This window comes from Myotis daubentonii, chromosome 3 (assembly GCF_963259705.1).
Source record: "Myotis daubentonii chromosome 3, mMyoDau2.1, whole genome shotgun sequence".
NCBI lineage: Eukaryota > Metazoa > Chordata > Mammalia > Chiroptera > Vespertilionidae > Myotis > Myotis daubentonii.
In genome coordinates this window covers 152,382,673-152,405,764 of record NC_081842.1, presented here as the reverse complement: position 1 = coordinate 152,405,764, position 23,092 = coordinate 152,382,673, and the positions used below count along the sequence as shown (strand labels likewise).

The following is a 23,092-nucleotide window of genomic DNA, read 5'->3' as shown; positions in this document are numbered from 1 at the left end:
AAGCAAAACCCAGCAATACTTGCATTAATTCAATTTAGTTGTATCACCCAAATAACAATCATTGTAGAATTCAAATAGCTCCTTGATGTTTTTGTCCAGTGTTTCCAAACCTTTGTACTTGGTAGTAAGAATGTGTACCTATGTGCCCTTAGCAGGATCCCACTGGTGGTGGAGAGGGGTTGGGTCTGGGTCAGGCCTGACAACTATGCCAGGAATGTGTTTCAGTCCTAGGGATGTTCTCTGGGAGGGATGGAGGTTTAGTTCTATTTCTCAGTTCCACTGTAGTAGGATGTCTACACACATGTTACCCATAATGGGAACTGCTGACTCTTGAGAACACTGGTAATCAAACTCCAGGTAGGACAAAAAAAAAAATGCATTTACTCTGGACATGTAGAAAGAAGCAGGCTGATGTGAAAATGAAAGCAGCAAATTTTAGAATTTTCAGCATCCCATATTTCATATCATGTATAATCTGAGATTTTGAGAACAGTTAGCACTGTATCAGGGGTTTTTGATGGGTGTACCAAACATCCTAAGAACTGAAGTCATAGTCACTTGGGGGCACAAGGAAACTCTATGATCACCACAAACAGCAGTTTGGAAGCCTGGAGCATGTTATTTGACCTCCGGAAACTCTAATACCATGGAAGGTGCTTAGTCTTAAAGACTTAGGACTTTAGAAGATCCAATTAACTTGACATGTCACAGAATCATTTGTAACTTTAATTAAAACTTTTGCTCTTCCCTTCATGAGAAACCATGTTACTTACCTTTAGACTTTGCCCACATCACGCCCAGACTTACACTCTGCTTGTATTTCTCCATTTCTTCCTGGTTTTTCCGTTCATTTTCTTTTATTTTCTTCATCTTCTCCTTACTTAGGGCTATGTGTTCCTTGAAGCTTCTCTCTTGAGCCTCCAGTTTTTGCTGTGTTTCATTCAGTGTCTGCCTTAGAAGCTCCTGTTCCCTTTCCACTGCCTCCTTCTTGGCCTGCTCATCTGTTCCACAGTGGTTTTACAGAGAGAAGAAAATAACAGCTATACCTAGCTGTACTCATCAAAGATAATAGACTGAAATGATTTTATAATGTCAGAGAGGAATCTCTGAAGACTCTTACTAACAATACCAGCAAAACATGTTTCAGAATATGATGGAAATGCACTGATTGCCTGAGGGAGCCATTAAAAGTCACCTGGTTATTTTTAGATTTAGCCAAGTTATTCTAATCCTTTTGTGGAAACACCTTGTTTCAAGAAGGATTTGCTCTCACACATTGAGGGGCACTGCAGGGACCCCCCTGCCCTCTGTGATCACAGCCCTGCCCTGTACCTGCTAGAGCCTTCTCCCCAGCAGTGAGGGCCTTGTCAGCCTGCAGGATGGATTCCTTTGTTGCAGCCTGTGACTGCTTGAAGTTCTGGAGGACCTCCATTGCCTGAGGAAACAGGAAGCACATACTCTTCTTGTTGGGAAGTCATTGTTCAACAGAACTGAAAAATTGACCCTGTAAAATGGTCATCTTTCTTAGGATCCCACAATGGTTCCCTTCATTCCATGGCCACAGTAAGAAATCCCATCACTTTAGTTAGAATCAAACCCTTTTTGGCAACCTCTTTGGCAGCTCTACAGTTTTTTCCTAATGATGTCCGCCACCACCGACCTCACATTATAGACGACCAGGTTTATGTGCAGTTCTACAAACACTCCTCCTCAATTGTTCCCAGTATTTGCACATTATTTTTTTTTCTGACTGGATGCTCATCTACCCTTTCTCCACTCATAGCATCTATTGATACTTCAACTTGTAGCTTCTACCTCCTCTCCAGGCAGCTTTGCTGAACTTCTTTCTGACATTTGACTGGATGTCATGTGCATATACCTACCCTGCCACCTCTACCACTTATGGGCTGTGTGTTCTTAGGTTACTTATTACCTTCTCAGAGCATATCATTTCTCAATTGTATGATGGGGATGACAGTAGTACCTAAATTCATACTATTCTGAAAATTGAATTGATAATTAAAACAGAGTACCTAAGAATATACTTGGTTTAGGAAGTGTGTGCTCAATATATACTTGCCATCACCATCATTTTTATTACTATTTGTGTATACCTGCATGATAGCCATTATCCCCCACATCCAATTGATTATTTATATTTCCTTTTTAGGCAAGATCATAAGCTTCTGGAGAATATTGTTTTTTAAATTATGTATCCGTTTTCCACAGTGCAAAACTATTACATTGTTTCCTAAATGAAAGGCATGTTCTCTTTTATCTACATCCTTGATAGTAAATCTTATATATGGGAAAAAGATTTCTTATATATTTGTGTATTTAACTAATTGTGGATATAAAAGATAAAGATGTACAGATATCACCATGCTTTGCTCTCTCTTCACAAATGGCCCTATGATCTTAGATTTTCAAAAGGATACACAAAGACTCTGTGACCTCCTCTGCTGGTCTTCCCCCCTCTTTTTATTCCTCACCTTCACACCTTTCCTGGGCACCAGGGTATAGGACTGTTCAAGCTTGTCTATTGCTTCTAAGTAGAGCTTGTATCCATCAGGCACAGAGAACATTCCTCTTGAAATTCTTTCCATCAGGGGTTCTGAAAGCTGCATAAGCTGAGTATGGCAATATTTGCCAGATGCATCTTCATTCTGCAGCAAGAAATCTTTCTTCTTTTTCTCTATGATGTCCTGCCAGGGAATATTGAGAAGTACAAAGGAAAGAGGCACTTAGAAGGGAAGACCCCACTCTGATCCTCTTGGAAGAAACAGGTGATGTGGAGCATGGAATCACAGAGCAGCATCAAGAAGCTAATTTAGTCTCAGTTAAGACCAATTCTTTGGGTGACCTGTGGGAATTTCCTTAATTCTCTTGCGTTCAGGCTGAAAATTTGTGAAATTATGAGGTTTGTAGACACAAACTCCATGGTTCCTTTATTTTTTAAATTGAGTCATAATTGAGATATTGCATTATATTAGTTTCAGATGTACAACATAATGATTTGATGTTTGCATACATTGCAAAATGATCACCCCAGTGTCTAGTTATTATCTGTCACCTTATGTAGGAACAAAAATTATTTTTCTTTTCATGAGAAATCTTAAGTTAGACTCTGTTAGCCAATTCCAAATATGTAATCCAGTATTATCAATGGTTCCTTTATCAGTCATAGTATTTTTTAAAAAATATATTTTATTGATTTTTTTACAGAGAGGAAGGGAGAGAGATAGAGAGTTAGAAACATCGATGAGAGAGAAACATCGATCAGCTGCCTCCTGCACATCTCCTACTGGGGATGTGCCTGCAACCCAGGTACATGCCCTTGACCGGAATCGAACCTGGGACCTTTCAGTCCGCAGGCTGATGCTCTATCCACTGAGCCAAACCGGTTTCGGCTAGTCATAGTATTAACAGAGGTCCATCCCTTGACAATGAGCAATGGAAAGTTCAATATGACTGGAAGTAGTCTTTACTCTGCAATTTTGGATTGCTATAAGTAAAAATATATGCACATTAAATAAACTGAACACTAATGAAGAAAATGGTCACTGAACAGAGTTTTGAACTCCTCATGAATTATTTCAATGAGGGTTTAATTGTGCAAAATTATAGGAACAGTAATTTTTTTGTTATACTTGAAAAATTACAATCCTGTTGGTTTTCTTCTTATGAAGTGAGAGGTTTTCTTTTCTTTTTTTTGTTTTGTTTTGTTTTTTGTTAATCGTCACCCAAGGATATTTTACCATTGATTTTTTAAAAAGAGAGTGGAAGGAAGGGGAAGAGACAGAGAGAAACATCAATGTGAGAGAGATACATTGATTGGGAATCAAACCTGGGACCCTTCAGTCCATGGACCAATGCTCTATCCACTGAGCCAAACTGACTAGGCTGTGAAGTGAGAGTTTTGTAACTTATAGGATGGTCAATGACAAATTCAAAGACAAGATGAGTGTGCTTATGTTAAATAGAATTATGTTGTCCTCAAGAGTTCTCTGTTCTGTTTTCCATACACTACAGTCCCTAGGGCTGTGAATATGCTGAATATTGATCCATGATTAGATTATCATATGGCACAAGTTGACATTAAGAAATGGGGATTACTCAAGTGTGCACACCTAAGTACATCAGCTCTTTAAAAGAAGTTTTCTCCAGTTGGTGGCAGACAGTTAGTAAAAGATATTAGAAACAAGATAAGGATTCAATGCACCATTGCTGCCTTGAATATGCAGAAGCAGTTCCCATGAGCCTCTTTATGATATGTTAGTTTCAGGTGTACAACTTTTCCATCTTGTTTTCAGCTTTTGGTACACAGAGCAGAGCACCCATACATCTTGTGACAGGAACTCAACTGAAGAATTGTGAACTAATAAATGTGTGTTTTTTGCAAACTGCTAATAAGCACACATTAATTTGTTTTGCCATAATAGAAATAAGGAGCCAATTGTCCAGAAAAAGAATAAATATCAGTGTATAGACCACTATAGACTACAGTCAATCACATGAATTTAAGCTCTTTTACAATGGAAAATACATGAACTATGGGTCAAAAAGGGAATACCTGGGCATCAATACAGAAGAACAGAAAGTAGGAAGGATATATGCTAAGACATATTACCATAAGTTTTTCCCGGAACCCCTGCTTTTCATCCATAATGGAGCACTCCATGAAGATCTCAAGGGCTTCCTTCTCACATGCTGCGTGCAGGTCCAGCAGCTCCTGCAGCGTGTCTGTGGGGAAGCTCACTCTCTGGGCCATCTGCTCGCTATAGTAGTCAGCTGCCTTCTGCATGGCTGCTGAGTTTTCATGCTCAGCCAGAGTTGTCACTGCATTTTCCAAACAAGGCACTGCTCCACTGTTGATGGCATCCACATAGGCCTTTCCCAGAATCCCTAGCCCTGAATGATACATAATATTCAGGAAATGGATAGGAAGTTCTCACTCATGTTTTACAAACTTTAGAGATCAGCATTCTAACAGTAACAAAAATTATATTGAAATGAAAATTTCTGGCTTCACTTTTTCTTTTCCTCCTTATCTTCCTCCTTAATCTCATCCTTGTTTCCTCCTCCTTTTTCTTCCACAAATCCACTTCTTTATAATAACATCACTATGTCTCCTATACACTTTCCCTTTTATGGTTCTCACATTCATCACATGATAATATAAACTTAAAGATCTCAGCCAATATTTTCAAGGGTCTCCTAGATACATTTCCCAATTGAAATAAAATTAAAGAGAGTTTATTTTACAGGTCAATAGATAATTTGTGGGAAAAATTTTCCAATGAAAATTTATTTAAAAAAATCATCAAGAATTCCAGGAATCTCAGCCCTATATTTGGTTTAATATTTGTATGTCTGCCCAGGTGGAATATCTGTGAATCTAGCCCTACACATAAGGCTATAGTTAACTTTTCTTCTCAAACTCTAATGAGCATTCAGAGCCTTATGTTCTGCTATATATTTTTTTCTATCTGGTGTAAATTCTCAAAATATCTTGTGTATCCTCAATAGGACACACTCATCTCATTGGTTTTCTTATCATCATGCAGATTCCTCTCCTTAACAGCAGCTTGTGTTTATGTCATTAGTGTATTAGTTTCATGAGACACAGTGGGCTTCAACAATCCTTCATATTGGGAAACTTTTATGAAAAAAAATGCATTTTTACGTGTGGCATGTATCTATATCTTTTCACATCACATAGAGAAGGAAACAAAACTGATGAAAACCCTAAGTACAATCACACACAATGAACTGCAGAGAAACATGCTGTAACAAAGGTGACTCACGATTTCCAGTGACAATGATTCCCTCTCCAAGAGTCTTGGTTTTTGCTTCTGTGAAGATGTAGTTACAGAAATTTTTGGATTGCTCCTGGAAAGTGCACACTAGTTGGTTTTCTAACACCCCATCCAGACGGTGTAATAATTTTTTGTCAGTTGTAGGCCAGTCAAAGGTAAAGCACTTTCGCTTTGGAAAGAACTTCTTGATATACTCTCTAGGGATGTTGGCTTGCTGGATTTTGGGATCCTCCCCTGTAGAGAAGAAAAAAGAGCAGTGATTGGTGAGACAGTCTTCAGAAAAGAACGTTCATTTCCATGGTGCTTGCATATCTCACATTTAATCATCAAAATCAACATAATGATAATCTTCCCAAAACATAGATTTGTGAGTGTGTGTGTGTGTGTGTGTGTGTCCAGAACCAGGAGTAAAAGAACTACTTCTGAGGAAGAAGAGGAAGCTGTTATGCCATCTGAAGAAACTTATGATTGTCTTTCTTAGCTCTTCCATGATTTCCAATGGCTTGACTATTTATTAGATATATATTTTTAAAATATATTTTATTGATTTTTTTACAGAGAGGAAGGGAGAGGGATAGAGAGTTAGAAACATCGATGAGAGAGAAACATCGATAAGCTGCCTCCTGAACACCCCCCACTGGGGATGTGTCCGCAACCAAGGTACGTGCCCTTGACCGGAATCAAACCTAGGACCCTTCAGTCTGCAAGCTGATGCTCTATCCACTGAGCCAGACCAGTCAAGGCTAGATATTTTTGAATGATAGGTTAATCCCCAAAATTGTCAGAAATACTCTTGATATTATAGTCCTCATGTCAGAATATAATGTGGGCTCTAAAGTAAGAGTCAAATATTTCCTGGTAGATATATGGAAATTTATTATATTGCTAGGAAAAATATGATGATGAGGACAGACAATAATAAGAACAACTTCTAAAAATCAGAGTAAAAAATACACACAACTGAGGTGGGGCTTGGGTTGGGAGAGATTAACCAGGGAATTTACATATATGCACATATGTATAGCCCATGGACACAGACAATAGAGTGGTGAAGGCAATAGAGGGGTGGGTGTGGGGTGGAGGGGGTCAATGGCAAAAATAAACAAACAAACAAAAACAAATGGGACATCTGTAATACTTTCAACATAAAGATTAGAAAAACTAATGCAGGAATTCCTAACTTGGTATCAACAGATAAAATTATATGCTTCATTAACTCCATGATATGTGCATATGAGAGAGAGTGAGAATGAGTGTGCATTAAAAGTTTGCTTGGGGAGAATTTATATGGTTTTCAAGGGAATATTTGATCACATAAATGTTCAGAAAATCTGCAATAAATAGATTCGAGTGAGGAAAAAATCCTATCTAATAAAAGAGTAATATGCAAATTGACCATCACTCTAACACACAAGATGGAGATGGCCACCCCCATGTGGTCAAAGGTGGCCACTCCCATGTGGACACAAGTTGGCTGCCACAATATGGCCAGCAGGGGAGGGCAGTTGTGGGCGATCAGGCCAGCAGGGGAAGGCAGTTAGGGGAAACCAGGCCTGTAGGGGAGGACAGTTAGGGGTGACCAGGTCAGCAGGGGAGGGCAGTTGTGGGTGACCAGGCCTGCAGGGGAGGGCAGTTAGGGTCAATTGGGCCAACTGGGGAGCAGTTAGGCATCGATCAGATCTGCAGGGGAGTGGTTAGGGTATGATTAGGCTGGCAGGCAGAAGCGGTTAGGGGCAATCAGGCAGACAGGCAGGCGAGCGGTTGGGAGCCAGCAGTCCTGGATTGTGAGAGGGATGTTCGACTGCCCGTTTAGGCCCGATCCTGGTGGAATCGGGCTTAAACGGGCAGTCGGACATCCCTCGAGTGGTCCCAGATTGGAGAGGGTGCAGGGTGGGCTGAGGGTCACCCCCCCCTGCGCAAATTTCGTGCACCGGGCCTCTAGTACAATATAAATATGTGCAGAGACTTTTTAGCAGATAACATCGACAAGTAAGGCTAACCTAATGTCACTTGGAGACTTCAGATTATATTGGTCATGACAATGTCACACAGAGTAATTCTGGGCATATATCAGCTGTTCAATAAATGATTTTAGAATTAATAAATAAATTATGATTAAATTAGCAAAAATGGACATGCTTCTAGGTACCACCCATTTTCCTCTTGGCTAAATGTATTCTGTATAATGAATGTGTTATATGAACATGATAATAGGCTATGGAATGAAGAGAGTGATGTTATAACAATGAGATAATGAAGGATTTGTCAGTCTTACTGGAAGGATATGTTAAATTTTGGGAAACACTATATATATATATATATATATATATGATGTAACTATGCAGTCTATTAAAAGAGACTATGTAAAAATGAAGTCATTTGATAATTTTGTGATTCTGAGTTAACCATCATCCATAGTGATGGACATTTTTCTATAAATAGAAAGCAGAGGAGCACTAAACTTAATTGGAAAGACAAGTATTTAAGCCTTAGGAAGTCTTAGCACTGGTTGTTATCCTCAAAATTTTTTCATGGTGTCAAATTTCCTAAAATCTTTGGTCTAATATTGGGTTCTCCTTTTCCTCAGCCAGCTTAAATCCTGGTCACTGGACTACTTTTAGTAATAATAACAATTGAAACCATACCCATCTGTCATACACATAATACCATTAGCACGGGCCTCAGTGCAATAAAAAATAAAGATTATATTGACCTTAAGTGCTAAATGACAGGGCTCAGTTAATCCAACCTCCTACTGAACCCTTTACCACCCAGACCTTCCTCTGGTACCTGGAACCAACTTCAAGGCATTCTCCAGGTACTCATCTTCACTGATGGTGCATCCGTCTAACTCCAGCTCCAGCGTGAAATCCCGTACAACCCAAACAAAGTCTGGAAAGAAACTTGCAAACATGGCTGAGTCATCTCCTTCACTAGAGATGGGAGACGACTTTGTCCTGATTAGCTTTGTTAGTTCAGTCACATAGCTGGGATCTTAGCTAAGGAATGAGAAGTGCACCATGCCAAAATTTCCAGATCTCACCCAGAAATCATTTTTATTAACATTTCCATTCACCCTGTGTCCCTTTTCGCTCAATCATGAATATTGACATGAGGAAAAACAACAACAAAAGAGTGTCAGTTATTTTCCCATAGCCTCCATGACACATGTGGTTGGGTTCCTGGAAGGATACTGCAGCTGCTCCAGGGCCTGGTGGTTGATGGTGCTCATGCTGTTGTAGACAAACATGCTGCTCAGAAGCACGGCCAGGGCAAAGATCCATGAGTCATTTTTTGAGTCACCCTAGAAAGTACATTACAGCAGGGCATTGGGTATCTACTCTTCAATCACCCATTCAGTTGTTCATGCACTATGTCAGCAATACTACAACTGAACAGTAGAGCAAATAACATATACTGTGATGACAGTGCTAAATTTAAACCTCATTTTTGGGTTTTTACATTGATTCCTTTCAAGGTCTGAGTTCTTTAGCAATTAAAAGAAGTGAATGACACTGTACATGTGTGTGTCAAATGTTTAAAACAGTTCCAAGAACATAGATGTATGGATGGTAAGTGTGTAATGATTTCGTTGCAACTTTCTCTTGACCATGAGCTTATTGGTGACACAAATGCTAGTCAATTAAATTCACTAACTTCTCATTGTGCATCTAAAAAATGCCAGATACCACATTTAATTTTGTGGATATAAAGTTTCATAGGGCAATCTCTGACCTCCAGAGATGACTTCCTGGAGGTGCAAATATACCTGGCAACATGTAAATGCATCCAAGGTGATCAACTCTGCCAGGAGTGCAACCCAATGTTATAACATAAAAGACAAAGGGGGAATGCAAAACCCAGAAAACTTACTCTGTGATTTTAGGGCAAGAAGGGATTATGTCTGAATGAGATACAATTCTATTAGGTTGAAAGTAGCTGGGCTTTAAAGAATGTGCAGAAGGTGGAACTGTGTAAAGAAAGAGACCGTGTAGATGGAAGGATCTAGAGAAGCCAATCAGAATAGTCAGAAAGTGTGTTCATACAAAGGTATAATATGTTATTTTATTTGATTGAAGTATTGGCTATGTATGTGGTAGGAATAGATGATGAGTCCGAACATAACATACAGGGTAAATCATGAATGATATAGAATTGGATACTGCTAAAAACACTAGAGTTCCAAGGACAGTATGTACTTTGGCTTCTATCAGATGACAATTAGTTATGCTTTGGCTCCTTTACAAATGTAATTAGCTAAAAAGAAGAAGGTTTATGTAAACTATAATGTGTTAGCAATCAGTATATCATCTTGGGTTTATACTGAGGTGACTACTGAGTACTTTAAACTTGAATTATGCTAATAAGCCAACCAGAGAAAGACAAGTAGCACATGATTTCATTCCTATGTGAAATCTAATGAACAAAATGAAATGACAATCAACATAGAAACAGACTGCTTGGTCGGTGTTGCTCAGTGGTTGAGCATTGACCTAGGAACCAAGAGGTCCCTGGTTTGATTCCCAGTCAGGACACATGCCCGGGTTGCGGGCTCAATCCCCCAGTAGGGGTCATGCAGGAGGCAGCTGGTCTATGAAGTTTCTCTCTCATCCCTCTCCTTTCCTCTCTCTCTCTCTAAAAACCAATAAAAATCAACATATAAAAATAGAGACAGGCACATAGATAGAGAGCAGGCTGACAGGAGTGTGTGTGTGTGTGTGTGTGTGTGTGTGTGTGTGTGTGTGTGTATTGAGAAAAATGAGGGTGTTGAGCAAAAAAGAGAAATAACTCATGGACAGGCAACAGTGTTGTGATTGCCAGTGGAGTGGGTTGAGAGAATTTAGAGGAAGGTATAGGGGGAATAAATGGTGATGGACAGATGCTTGACTTTGAAGTGGTAAACTCACTATATAGTATACAGAAAATGTGCTGCAGAATTATGCACCTGAAACCTGTATAATTTTGATTATACAAGTGTCACCCCAATAAATTCAATTAAAAATTAATATTAAAATTCAGAATTTAATTCTTCCCCCTATTTTTTTGCAGTAATGGAAGCCAAAGACCACTGTGCTATCATTTTAGGCTCTGGCTAATACAAATAAGAACACAAGATTGACTGCAAATAACACAGCAAAGGCACAATACATTAAACTATCCCATTTATGTATATTTTTGGTGGGTCTAGCTCATGAATTTATAGAAGTCAGGGAGGAATTCATCTCTAAAACCCAGAGACTTGGACTAAAAACCTTAATTAATGTGTCTGGGGTAGCTGAAGTGTTTTTTTTTTGAATATTATTTAAATACTAGAGGCCCGATTCAGGAAGATTCATGCAAGCATAGGCCTTCCTTCCGCTGGCTGACAGTACCGGCTTCCCTCCAGCACCCAGGACCCAGGCTGCTTCGCTCTGGCTGCTGCCAGGCACCTGGGACCGGGGCTGCTTTGCTCCAGCTGCTGCCAGGCATCTGGGACCGGGGCTGCTTCACTCTGGCCACTGCTGCCACCCACCGGAGCACGCCTCCACCCCTGGTGTGTGTCTGCTGGGGCTGGGGCAGCACGCACTCCCCTCCCACCCATCTGCGAATGCAGCTCCTGCTGAGCAGTAGTGATGCAGCCTTCTCCTGAGCCGGTAGTGATGCTTGGCTAATTTGCATATTACCACTTTATATATATAGATGTTTTTCTACTGAAATGCCGTTTTCATGTTTCCTACCTTTAAGCCCATCAATCACACGGACCTTAACTGGTAGAGTACATTGATCCCATAATTATAGCTTCCTCCTGGATATGTTTTGTATCCTGAAGGCTGGTTAAATATGTCACTCCTTGTATCCATGGCACCTGGTACTGATAACACTACATATTTCTTATCTCCCAACAAGGCTCTGGGACTTTTCCTCAATCATGAATATCTATACAGTGGGGCCTTGACTTATTAGTGTCCCGACTAAGGAGTTTTTTGAGATACCAGCTGTCTCTCGGCCGATTTTTTGCTTTGAGTTGACAGAGTAATTTGAGTTAACAAGCTCCTTAACGAGCTCGGTCTCGGAATGAATTAAACTCGTAAGTCAAGGCCCCACTGTAGTGGTTAACACAAAACCCTAGAATTTAGATGCCCAATAAGTGTCTGTTATCTTGTACCTTTTAACCAACTATAAAAATCAGAACATCTATACCTAATAAGGAGAGTATTGAGTTTCCAAGAAAGTAAACTCAAGAAAACAAAATTTAACCTCATTATTCTTTATTGGATCTGTAGTTTACAGAAATATTTCATAAAAGATGAATTGAGGTTGCAAATTAAACTGTATGTGAATTATCAAAAACAAATAAGACTCTTTGCCTTACCTTTTCCACATCGCCCAGGCCCTCAGTGTCCAGAAGGACCAGAGTGTGGTTGGGCTTGGAGGGGTGGGGTACACACCACATCCAGATGCCCTTGGTTTCAGACCGCACTGTGGAGCCCAGACAGAATCCTGCAAAGTTAGAGGAGAAAGCGTAGAGAGTAAGAGCAGATAGTCCAGGCTGCCCATAGGTTACATTGGTTAAACTTGTCAGAATGTGAGTGCCAGGTTGGGAGGAAGGTTGCTTTCATTTCAGCAAGGACAGCCTATCCAACCTTTATTCATGTTCAGAGCCTTCTCAAGAAACACTCTGTGCTCCCTATTCACTTCAAACTATCAATGCTTCAAGCAATGTCACATTTCAGAATTACTATAACCTCTATTGACCTTTATATTTTTTTCTGACATTGATGAGTTCCCTTGTCCTTCAGGTTCTGGTAGAGTTCCACCAGTGGGAGGCGCCAACATGAGACTAGAGGTCAGGAATATGGTCCTCTCACTTCCCCTTGGTGAGCTTTGGTGTCCCAGTGCCTCTGTTCCTCTCAGTGGGTCACAGCCCTTTCATTTAGCTCCATCCACAAGTGCTGGTCTTTGCCACATTCTGGTTTCACTTTCTGCTTGGCTGTTCAGGCTATAGGAGTGACTATAGTTCCCTGGCCATTGCTTTTGCCACCCTCTCAGTGCTTCCTCATCTCCAATTAGTTCTCTGTGACCTGCTTATGACCTTGTATGAGTCCCTCTATTAAACATTCTTCAGTTACCCCTTGAGAGGTTCTTGTGTTCCTGCTAGGACATAGATTGATAATTAGCTTTGTTGGATTTTCCTTCCCTATTATTCCTGTAGTTTTCTTATTTCTTTTCTCTTTTTCAAGGAAATGATGACTTTTGTTTTGTCCCCCCCCCCCCTGCCTCAGGTGGGGATATAATGGAAGTGAAGGCAGAAAATGACTGTGAAAGGTGATAGCTCCTCTTTCAAAAGGCTTAAACCAACAGGTGGAGAGCATGCAATTGATATATCCAAGAACCTGTGCCTGATATATCTTCTTTAACAGTTCAACATTTTTAACATCTGCCATAGGCCAATGTTTCCTTCAATGGGGACTAGAAACAGACATGATGGAATGTGTAAGAGCGTTTGCTTCAGCTTGGCTGAGGCCATTCTATTTCCACATCCAGTGAGTTCTCCATAGAGAGGGTGTAAAGCCTGAGATGGTCTGCATTCTTCTACATTGGTTTAGCATTTGATTGTTTGCTTAGTAATATAGTGTAATCCAAACTCCCAGTTCTCCCAGTGGGAAAAGGTAGGTATAATTGAAAGTCATCACTCTCAGTTATGAGAGGTAAAAACTCATAAAGAAAGTTATCAACAAGGGGAGAGAGTAGTGACCTAGTCTTGTTCCTGGACCTTGACTGGGAACAAATCATTTTGTTTTCTTTCTTTTTTTTTCCTGTTCTATGAATGGGTGGTAGAGTCACAATTTAGATGTTGTTTTTATTTCCATTTACAGTTTACTTTCAACATTATATTGTATTAGTTTCAATTGTACAGCATAGTGGTTAGACAGCCATATACTTTGCATAATGTTCCCACTGATATTACAAGGACCCATTTGGCATTATACATAATTATTACAATATTATTGACTATACCTAAGTGTGTTAAAATATTTTGAGTGTTGGGACCTCCTCAGCAATGAAACAGCACCTTGTTATTACCTGATGTTACCTTGAGTAGAATTAAAAGGATGGTGTTGAAACTCCTTAACTGATCTCTCTCCCTTAGTGTTCTCAAAGCTTGAATCCTCAAAAGAGACCTATCAATTATTTTAAGACAGACAAAAAAAAGTGTTCTTCCCTGATGATTGGTCTAGAATTTCTCTATAGGAAAGACCAAGACAAAATGTTTTGTTAGAAACAAATGGAAAAAGGAGAAATAAATGGGAAAGATTGTAAAGCAAAAAGGAGAGAGGGAGATAAAAAGGAAAGGGTGAGGAGTGAGACAAAAAGAAAGAGACACAGTGAGAGAAAGACAATGAGAGATATTTCTAGGAATCATTGGAGTTCAGTGTATTGAGGTTTAACCCAAAATGGTGCTGAGCTTATGAGACATAGAGGAAGATATTTGAAAATTAAAATGGTGTGTGGCTCTAGCTGGTTTGGCTTAGTGGATAGAGCATCAACCTGGGGACTGAAGAGTCCTGGGTTTGATTCCAGTCGAGGTCAATGTCTTCATTGTGGGCTCCATCCCCAGTAGGGGGTGTGCAGGAGGCAGTTAATCAATGACGCTCTCAAATCATTGATGTTTCTATCTCTCTTCCCTCTCTCCCTTCCTCTCTGAAATGAATAAAAATATATTTTAAAAAAATGGTGTGTGGTCTTCATAAAGAGAAATGAAGTACAGAAATGAGTTATAGGCAGATTACTCTAAAAATTAGTATGAACCAAAAGGGGCAACCTAATAAGAAAGAAAAATGACTTTAAGAAATAGGAACTGCAAAGAGTAAATTAATATGTGAAAAGATGCTCAAACTTTTTTATAATAAGGAAAATATTATGCACCTATATAAGTTACCAGATCATCAAATTTTAAATGCCTTTTACCAAATTTTTATGACATTGTGGAGAAGTCTCAATGACTGCTAATAAACGTATACATTGCATATAAAGTTTGAAAAGCTGTTTGAAAGTATCTACAAAGGCTGATGAAATTTATAATCCATGTCTGAGCAATTTTACTTCTGGGTCTGTCACACAAGGTAAGTTTGTGTATTTGTGCACCAGGATATACAATTGAGGAGGTTCATATCAGCATCATTCATAAAAGTAAAAAACTAGAAACAAAACCAATGTTCATCAACAAAAAATGGATAAATAAATTATGCATATCTTCTCACAATAGCATACTATAAAATAGTGAAAATAAATAAATTACAGATAAATATAACAAACATGATAAAACTTAAATTTTTTGTTGAGCAAAAGAAGCAAGATTCCAAAGAATACCTGAATGGACTTTCCTTTATATAATATTTAAGCTATTCTTAAAAATGCATATGCAGTTAGTAAAACCACTTTTAAAAGGAAGAATGAAAGCATGCAGCATGAAAATCAAAACATTGGTGAGCTCTAGTGAGGTGTCAGAGGGTACAGCTAGGGCTTTTGGGTGCTGGTGAAGTTTTATTTCTTGATATGGACAGTGATTACACAGAGGATCACTTTATTTTTATTAACTTTGTATATGTGTATGTTTTGTGCACTCTTCTGTGTTATAGTTCACATATTGGAAAAGACTAGATACAGAAAAGAGGGTATAATTTAGCAAAATTTTGCTTAGCAATAGAAAAAAACTGGATAGTAGAACAGGTGAGAGATAGCATATATAGAATATACTGCTGTCTGTTGTTCTTTCCATCCCTTTTTAAAAACAGGACATGTTGAACAATATTTGTGTCCTAGTTGAAAAGGCCCTGAAGTTTAGGACACAAGTGAGATGGGAGAGAAAGGAAGGGAATAATTACTGGAGCTGAGCTCCTCAGCAGAAAGAGTGGATGGGATCAAGAATAATGGGTGGATCTTTGGATTAAGTTGGGGAACCCCTTGTTACTGGCTCAAAGAGTGAGATTTTGTGGAACAATGGGGTAGAATATTTATTTGGTGGTGACTGTTAGAACATTTTTTCAGTGGAAGAAGTTAGGCATTTTGTAAGATGACCCTGAAGGAGACATGATCAGCCTCTGTTACCACTGCCTCCAAGCAAATGGCCGCTGCCCCAGAACAACACTCACCCTGGTTCTTTCCTGCCAAGCGGTTCATCAGGTAGGATTTTCCTGTCCGATACAGACCTGCGATGGCCACCACCACCACAGGCTGAGACATCTTGTCTAGAATCTCCACTGCTTTCGGATTTACTGTCAGCTGATTATTCCGATTTTCCACCAGACAGATGGGGTCCAGCATGGTGTATCCAGAGGCCATGGTGAGCTGTAATGCAGAGGAACAACTCAGTACAACACAAGGTCGCAAAGTCATATCTAACAATTACACAAGCCACATGCATGTCAGCTTTTGTGTGTAGAACTTAAAAATCAGTTTCCCACATTTTGCATGTTTCTAAAATATAAGTATTTAGCCTAGTGTGTCAGGGCCTGGCACAGATTCCTTATGTACATTATCATATTGATCTTTAATTAAACCCTAATACAACCTTGCCCATGTGCTGCATAAAAAGAATTGAATGAGCAAAATAAAACACTGATAATGGATCCTTGACAACATTAACATATTGGGGGTAAGCAGAGACAGAATGGGATATGTAGGAGATGAGGAGTGACCAGAGAAGATACCTGGAGTTCCAGAATAATTTAGTTTCTTGTTAACTGCATATGTTTTCTGAGCACCTAACATGAGCTGTGCACTATTTTAAGTGCTCAGTATCAAGTAATGAACAAAATGGATATCAATTCCTGCCACATGGAGCTCTATTATAGTAGGAGGAGACAGACATTACAGAGAGCAAATAAACAATATGCATAGTATATGCATATTAGATGATAAAATGTGCTCAGGAGAAAACAAGCTGGAACTAAGATAGGGAGCATGGGGACAGAATTTATATAGAGGATGTTGAGAATAGGCCTCTCAGAAAAAGAGAAATAAATGTGCTCCATGACCTTGAGGAGGAGAAATGACCTGGGAGCTGTAGCAGTTGGAGGAGGGGAGACTTTGAGAGAAGAAGACAAAAAATGAGACTCCCTCTCAAAACACCACAATACAGACCTTTATAGGACCCAGATAAAGTTATGAATGCAGGAATTCATTTATTTAATCTTGAATACAGGACATGTTTTTGTTTCTGGGCTAGCAGGGAAGAGAGGCTGTAGCCAGGGTGTTTTAGGGTGTGCTCAGAGCTTCCAGAGTCCCACAGCTGGGAGAGGTCCTACTTTACTGTTTTCATCACAGTGGGCATTTCATCCAATCAAGGGACAGAAAGCAGTCAAAGTGCTTTATCCATGTACTTTCTCAAAGACAATGCTACACAACATTCATGTATTCCATGCTCTCTTAGCTGTGTGCACTGGAAAGAGTCATTTCTCTGTTTCAGTTTCTTCTTCCATAAAATGGCAACACTAAAAAAAAAAACCAACCAGTTAGTGCAGGGGTCCTCAAACTTTTTAAACAGGGGGCCAGTTCACTGTCCCTCAGACCGTTGGAGGGCTGGACTATAGTTTTAAAAAAAAACAAACTATGAACAAATTCCTATGCACACTGCATATATTTTATGTTGAAGTAAAAAAACAAAATGGGAACAAATACGATATTTGTATTTGCATGTGGCCCGCAGGCCGTAGTTTAAGGACCCCTGTATTAGTGATTAAGGTCATTAGGAAGGTTAAATATATGATGAAATTTATAATGCTCTTAAAATCATGTGGTGCATACTGAATCCTATGTTAATAGTGATTAAAAATTGAGTGCCTAAGAGGGCAGGGTGGTAAAGTTCTAAATGAAGGTGACGATTTGGCTTTGGACTGAACAGTGACATCTCTTGATCCAGTTGTGGGCATGTAGAGTAGGACTCAGGCAGGATAGGAGCAGCAGTAACAGCTGGGGAGAGGGATGAGTTCTGAAGGAGGAACCCAGAGCTGACCTGGGATGTCTGAGCACAGATTCTGGAGTGGCAACTGCGGTTCAAACACCGGGGTTCACATCACTTTCTGTTAGTGTGACCTTTTAAAAATGACTCACATCTGTGAGCCTGCATTTTCTTATCAGTGTGATAGATAAAGCAAGAATTCCTGCCTGACTCTTTACAGAATGGTAACACACAGGGTCTCACTAATTAAAAGACTTTTCCAGGATTAATATAGTGTTTAACAATGAGCAAGCGTTAATCCATTGAGTAAGCTGCAAATTGCCAAGAAATAATATGTCAAAAAGATTTTTCTCAGAAAATAACATGAAAAATTTAAAGACACATTCTCTGTAACATTTCTCTGGTTTTTTTTTTCTTTTCTAAAGTTTATTGGGAGAAGAGGTGGGGAGTAAACATTACTCTTCTACTGCTGTGTTATAAGCAGGAAAATTTGCAGAGTTGTTTTTTTTTCTTAGAGAGAATATTTAAAATTTTGGTAGGAATAGGAGAGTTCACAAGCATTTTTTTTTTTAAAGTGCAAGTAAACTGAAATACTCAATCCAAAAGCTCTTAAATTCAAATAAACAAGTAAAATGAAATAGTTCTCCTGTGTGGAGTTAGATGGTTTCCAAAGTTCCTCCTCAGGAGAGTCAGTACATCTGAAGTGATGGTGAAAACTACCCCAAGCCTTGACTTGTCAGCAAGTGTGACAGGATATTCTGAGATGGTTCTTGTATGGACCACATGAGAAACAATGCCTGGTAAACAAACACCATTAGCTTTTATAGTTATTTCTAACAGTTGGTCATGAATTGAATTATTCTATATCACACAGCTTTGTAATATCTTTGGAATATTAAGTTTATTAAATACAAAAATAATCATTGTCACTCATTCAGGACTTAAATTGTTTGTAAATTAAGGAATACCTTTTCTCTCAGTTTCTCCAGTGCCTGGAGGTGGGGGTTATGGGGTGAGGAGGAGGTGGTGGTGCTTGGGTGTTGAAGACAGGGGACAGGACCTCAGCTGTCCTAACTCTCCCTGTCCCTGAGGAGGGACAGAGAGATGGAGGGCAAGAGGTTCCACCAAGAGCCTCTGCAAGTGGATGGGGTTTACTCCACCAACCCAAGGAAGGGTTTAGTCCCTTTTGGCATTTGAGGGAGGATACATTCCTCCTTCCCCCAAGCAGGGCTGTTTGTGTAGCCCTGGGGGGTGCCAGTGGGGCAGCTTGTACTAGTGACGAAGTGGATGTGTGCTGGTTGACTCACAGAGGCCTCTGATCCAAACAAAAGGCCTGAGCTGAGCTGCTGGTAGCCAGGCCCAGTACTAGCCTCCTGCTGTCCCTTTGCCCTCCAATGCCAAGTGTGCACTTCCAGTGTGGGGTGTGCATTTAGGTACCTGTTGTTGCTGATGTTAAGGAACGTGCAAGAAGAGCAAGTCTAAGAGGGAACTTCATGTCTTTGGTGCTGGAGACAGCGGACATGTTATCTTCTGTCCTACCTCTTCCCTCCCTCACTCCTGCTTGTCTGGCTACTCAAGATACTGACCACTTTAGAAGTTGAAAATCATGCCAGATATTTATTACAGCCAAGCAGTAAGAGTTGGGTTGAGTAGAACCGAGGTCAAAATAAAAAGAACACGCATTTTTTGCTGTAAGAGAAGTAGGTGAGGAGTGAAGTTCATGCCAAGACAAGGAATTCAGAGGCAGAGTTTCCAGAAAGCAAGAGCAAAACTGCTTGAGAGCACAGAGAGCTTCAGTGATGTACCACAGTAGGTTTTTAAGGAGAAAATTTTTAGTAAAGTAGTGGGGCCAAATTCTCTTTGTAAGCCATTAGGAAAAAAGTTGGCACTAAGAAGTTGGATCTAGTGGACCTGGGCTATGTTTTATTTTATTTCTTTAATGTTTATTTTTAATTACAGTTGGCATTCAATATGTATGAGTTTCAGTATACTACACAGGGATTGGATATTTCTATAATTTAAGAAGTACAATCCTCAATAGGTCTAGTACCCATCTGGCAGCCTATATAATTATCACAATATTATTGAGCACATTCCTTAAGCTGTACTTTACATCCCTGTGACAGTTTTATAACTGCCAATTTGTACTCTGTAATCCCTTCCCCATTTTCACCCAGCCTCATCCTTCCTCCACCTGGCAACCAGAACCTGGGTTACTTCTAAACAAGTCATCCACTCTATGAAACAAAGCTCATTTGTGTGACCAAAATGTATAGAGTTTTCGTAATAAAGTTCTTACCTGTTTTTTCTCCTCAGTGTAGGTTGGAGTGGTTTCTGTCACTTCTCTGTCTTTCACTGCATGGTTGAGCTTTTATTTACTTGTCTTATGTCATGTGACTTTCTGGAATTCCTAAAGACCCATTAATTAGAAGTGAAGGGTTTAGAGTAATGTGAAACTAAAAGCACTGAATACAAAGCACTGACTCAAAAACAAACCAAAAAAAGGAATTTCTGAAAGCTAGGCAAAGGAGAAGGTTATTGGATTTCACTGAATTTCTTAAAAAAGTTGTTTGAGAAAAGCTCTATTGCTGGTTCCTGGTGGGTGTGGTCAACAGATGTGGCTCCCTCTTCCCTCTTCAAGCAGGGTAAGGTATGTCAATGGGAGAGGCAAGCCACCAGTATTTCTCATTCCCCTCCAACACTGAGTTGCAGAGACTGAATTCCTGGAGGCTGGGGCTGTCAACCTCCATCCAGCCCCACTCAGAGTGAAGGCTCCAGCTGGTGCATAGGTGGGGGGAAGGATGGGGGCTGAGATTGCCTGGCCTGCTCACCCTCACTCTGGCTCACTTGTAGGAAGGAGTTTCCAAGCTGGGAGAGGCACGTGGGGAAGACCAGAGGCTATCACCCCTGCCCAGGGAGGAGCAGTGGCTCAGAGATTTTTGACCAGGGAGAGAAGCAGTGCCTCATCACAGAGATCTCTGAAGTTCTCCAAACAACTGATTTTATTTGAAACAGTGTGGGGACCTGAAGGAACTTTATTGCTAGCAAATTGACTATAGAAACAACACAAAAGGAGGTGTTCAAGCAGGAAGCAAGTGACCTCAGATGGTAATGGAAATTCACATAGAAAACCAAAGAGTAGCAATAAGGGAATTGTGTAATTAGAAAAGACAGTATAAATACAGACTTCCTCTCCTTTCTCCTCTTAGTTGGTTTCAGAAGCAATTGTATACAACAATATGTATATAATTGTATTGCAGGGCCTATTTTATACTTAAAAGTAATATATTTAGCAAAGCAGAATAAAGGAGGTCAGTGGTTTCATCGCCTATTGAAATAAAGATATAACACACGGTGTTCACATGAACTCATAGGAATACAGAGAAGCAGAAATTATAAGAAAGTTATTATAACAAGCCCTATACATTTATTCTTTTTCCTTCATTCTCTTTAAAAGACATAAAATCATATAAATTAATAACTATCAAAATGTATTGTTGGGGTTGTTACATGTATAGATGTAATTTGTAATATATATTTATAATAATAAAAAGTAATATGTTAATTAGACCAGACATCCTTCCAGATGAAGCCGGGGCTGCGAGGGAAGTCCGGGTCCCAGGTGCCAGAGGGAAACATAAATATTGTGCATTGGGCCTCTAGTGTAAATGGAGCTAAGAAGGAATAGAGTTATAGGAGTAACTGTTCTATGTTTCACTGGGATTAATTTAGCAAAATTTGAGGTATATTTTTTCTTTTTAATTTTATTTTATATATTGGAATGACATTGATTAATAAAGTTATATGGTTTTCAAGTCTACAGTTCTCTAACACATCATCCATATATTGTATGTTTACCACCCAATGTCAAGTCTCCTTCTGTCACCATTGATGCCCCTTTTCTCTCTTCTACCTTGCCACTCCCTTTTCCTCTAGTAATCACCACACTGTTGTCTATATATGTGAGGGTTTAATTTTTTTAATTTTTTTGCTTAATCTCTTCACTTTTTTCACCCAATCTCTCAATCCCCCTCCCCTTCGAGGTCCTGGAGCGTATTATGCTAATTGAAGTAAGCCAGGCAGAGGAAGACAAATAACATGATTTCACTTACATGTGGACTCTAATGAACAAATTAAACTAACAAATAAAATAGAAACATTCAGAGATACAGAGGACAGACTGAAATATATTCTGAGAAACATATCATTTATATTTCCTGGAGCACCACTGAGAAAACAACAGATCTCAATTAATATCCTTTCACCTTAGAACAATGTAAAATAAGAGCCAACTAAACCTAAAGCAAGCAGAAGGAAAAAATAGAGATTTATGTAAATGACATTAATGAAATGAATAATGGGAAAATATAGAAAAAAAATCAATGACAGAAAAGTTGGTGCTTTGAAAACCAATTTTGACAAACTTTTAGCTAAACTGGCCAAGAAGAAAAGAAAGGAGACTCAAGTTATTAAAATCAGGAATGAAAAAGAGAACATTACTATTGACAGAAAAAAAAAGATTATAGGGCAATAGTATGAACAACCACATGCCAACAAATTAGATTAAAAAAAATGGACAAATTACTAGAAAGACACAAACTACTGAAACTGCCCCAAGAAGAATAGCTCATCTGAATAGACTTGTACCAAGTAAAGAGGTTGGAAACTGCCACCAAGAAAAGCTCAGAGAGGCTTTTATCCCTCTCTTTCTTTTTCATTTTACTGAGCTGAATGAAATGAAATTGAATGCCATGATTGGCACGCGTGCCAGGGGTTGCCCACCCCTGGTCTAGCACATCCTTCTGCTGTACAGTGTGGGGTCCAAACCCCATATGTGCTGGGTCTCTAGTGTCAGAATCACCAAACTGGTAGTAAATGCAAACACTGCTGTGGTTCTAATATCTTTGCAGGTGTCATTAACTCCATTCAATTTATTCTTCAGCACATGCATATAATGTAGGTTTTATTATTTGCATTTCACACACCAGTACATACAGTTTAAAGGTGTCCAATGTTTTCATTTGGTTGTTTTTGATTTTTAGAAAGAGAGGAAGGGAGGGGGACAGAGAAAGAAACACCAACATGAGAGCCAAGCAGCCTCCCACAGACCCTCTAGCAGGGATCAAGCGCACATCCTGGGCAAATGTCCTGACCTGGAACTGAACCTGCAGCCTTTTGCTGCAGGGGACAACACTTGACATACTGAGCAACAGTGGCCAGGGCTAGTGGTTTGTTGATAGCAGTTAATTGGGTCACAAGGCCCTGCTGATTGATTTGGGATTTCCTTAAATGATGAGTCAGTATGTTAAGAAGAAGATCAAATTAGGTTCAT

General features: G+C 39.5%; 2 protein-coding genes across 2 annotated transcripts in view; both read right to left on the bottom strand.

The window, feature by feature from the left end:
* Window positions 1–20,081, bottom strand: part of LOC132230852 (guanylate-binding protein 1-like) — a 178,060-nt gene extending 157,979 nt beyond the window's left edge. Inside the window, exon 1 of the mRNA XM_059688946.1 lies at window positions 20,060–20,081. The gene's annotated coding sequence lies outside the window, so the exon portion shown is untranslated. The remainder of the gene's footprint in view (window positions 1–20,059) is intronic.
* LOC132230856 (guanylate-binding protein 7-like) lies at window positions 751–20,191 on the bottom strand. Its single transcript, XM_059688949.1, has 10 exons — window positions 20,060–20,191; window positions 15,953–16,148; window positions 12,172–12,299; window positions 9,014–9,123; window positions 8,610–8,806; window positions 5,808–6,053; window positions 4,631–4,911; window positions 2,493–2,705; window positions 1,333–1,435; window positions 751–1,001 (listed from the first exon to the last, which is right to left on the bottom strand). The coding sequence occupies exons 2-10, from the start codon at window positions 16,140–16,142 to the stop codon at window positions 766–768; spliced, it is 1,704 nt and encodes a 567-aa protein (XP_059544932.1). The 5' UTR covers window positions 16,143–16,148; window positions 20,060–20,191; the 3' UTR covers window positions 751–765.
* Between the last annotated feature and the right edge of the window lie 2,901 nt (window positions 20,192–23,092).

Bases quoted from the DNA above. Each gene is read 5' to 3' on its own strand.
- LOC132230856 (XM_059688949.1), bottom strand. From the start codon at position 16,142: ATGGCCTCTGGATACACCATGCTGGACCCCATCTGTCTGGTGGAAAAT. The intron at 12,300-15,952 runs GTGAGTGTTGTT...CTAACTTTGCAG, and splicing joins CTTGGCAGGAAAGAACCAGG to GATTCTGTCTGGGCTCCACA. The intron at 6,054-8,609 runs GTACCAGAGGAA...TCTTCTCTACAG, and splicing joins TGCCTTGAAGTTGGTTCCAG to GGGAGGATCCCAAAATCCAG.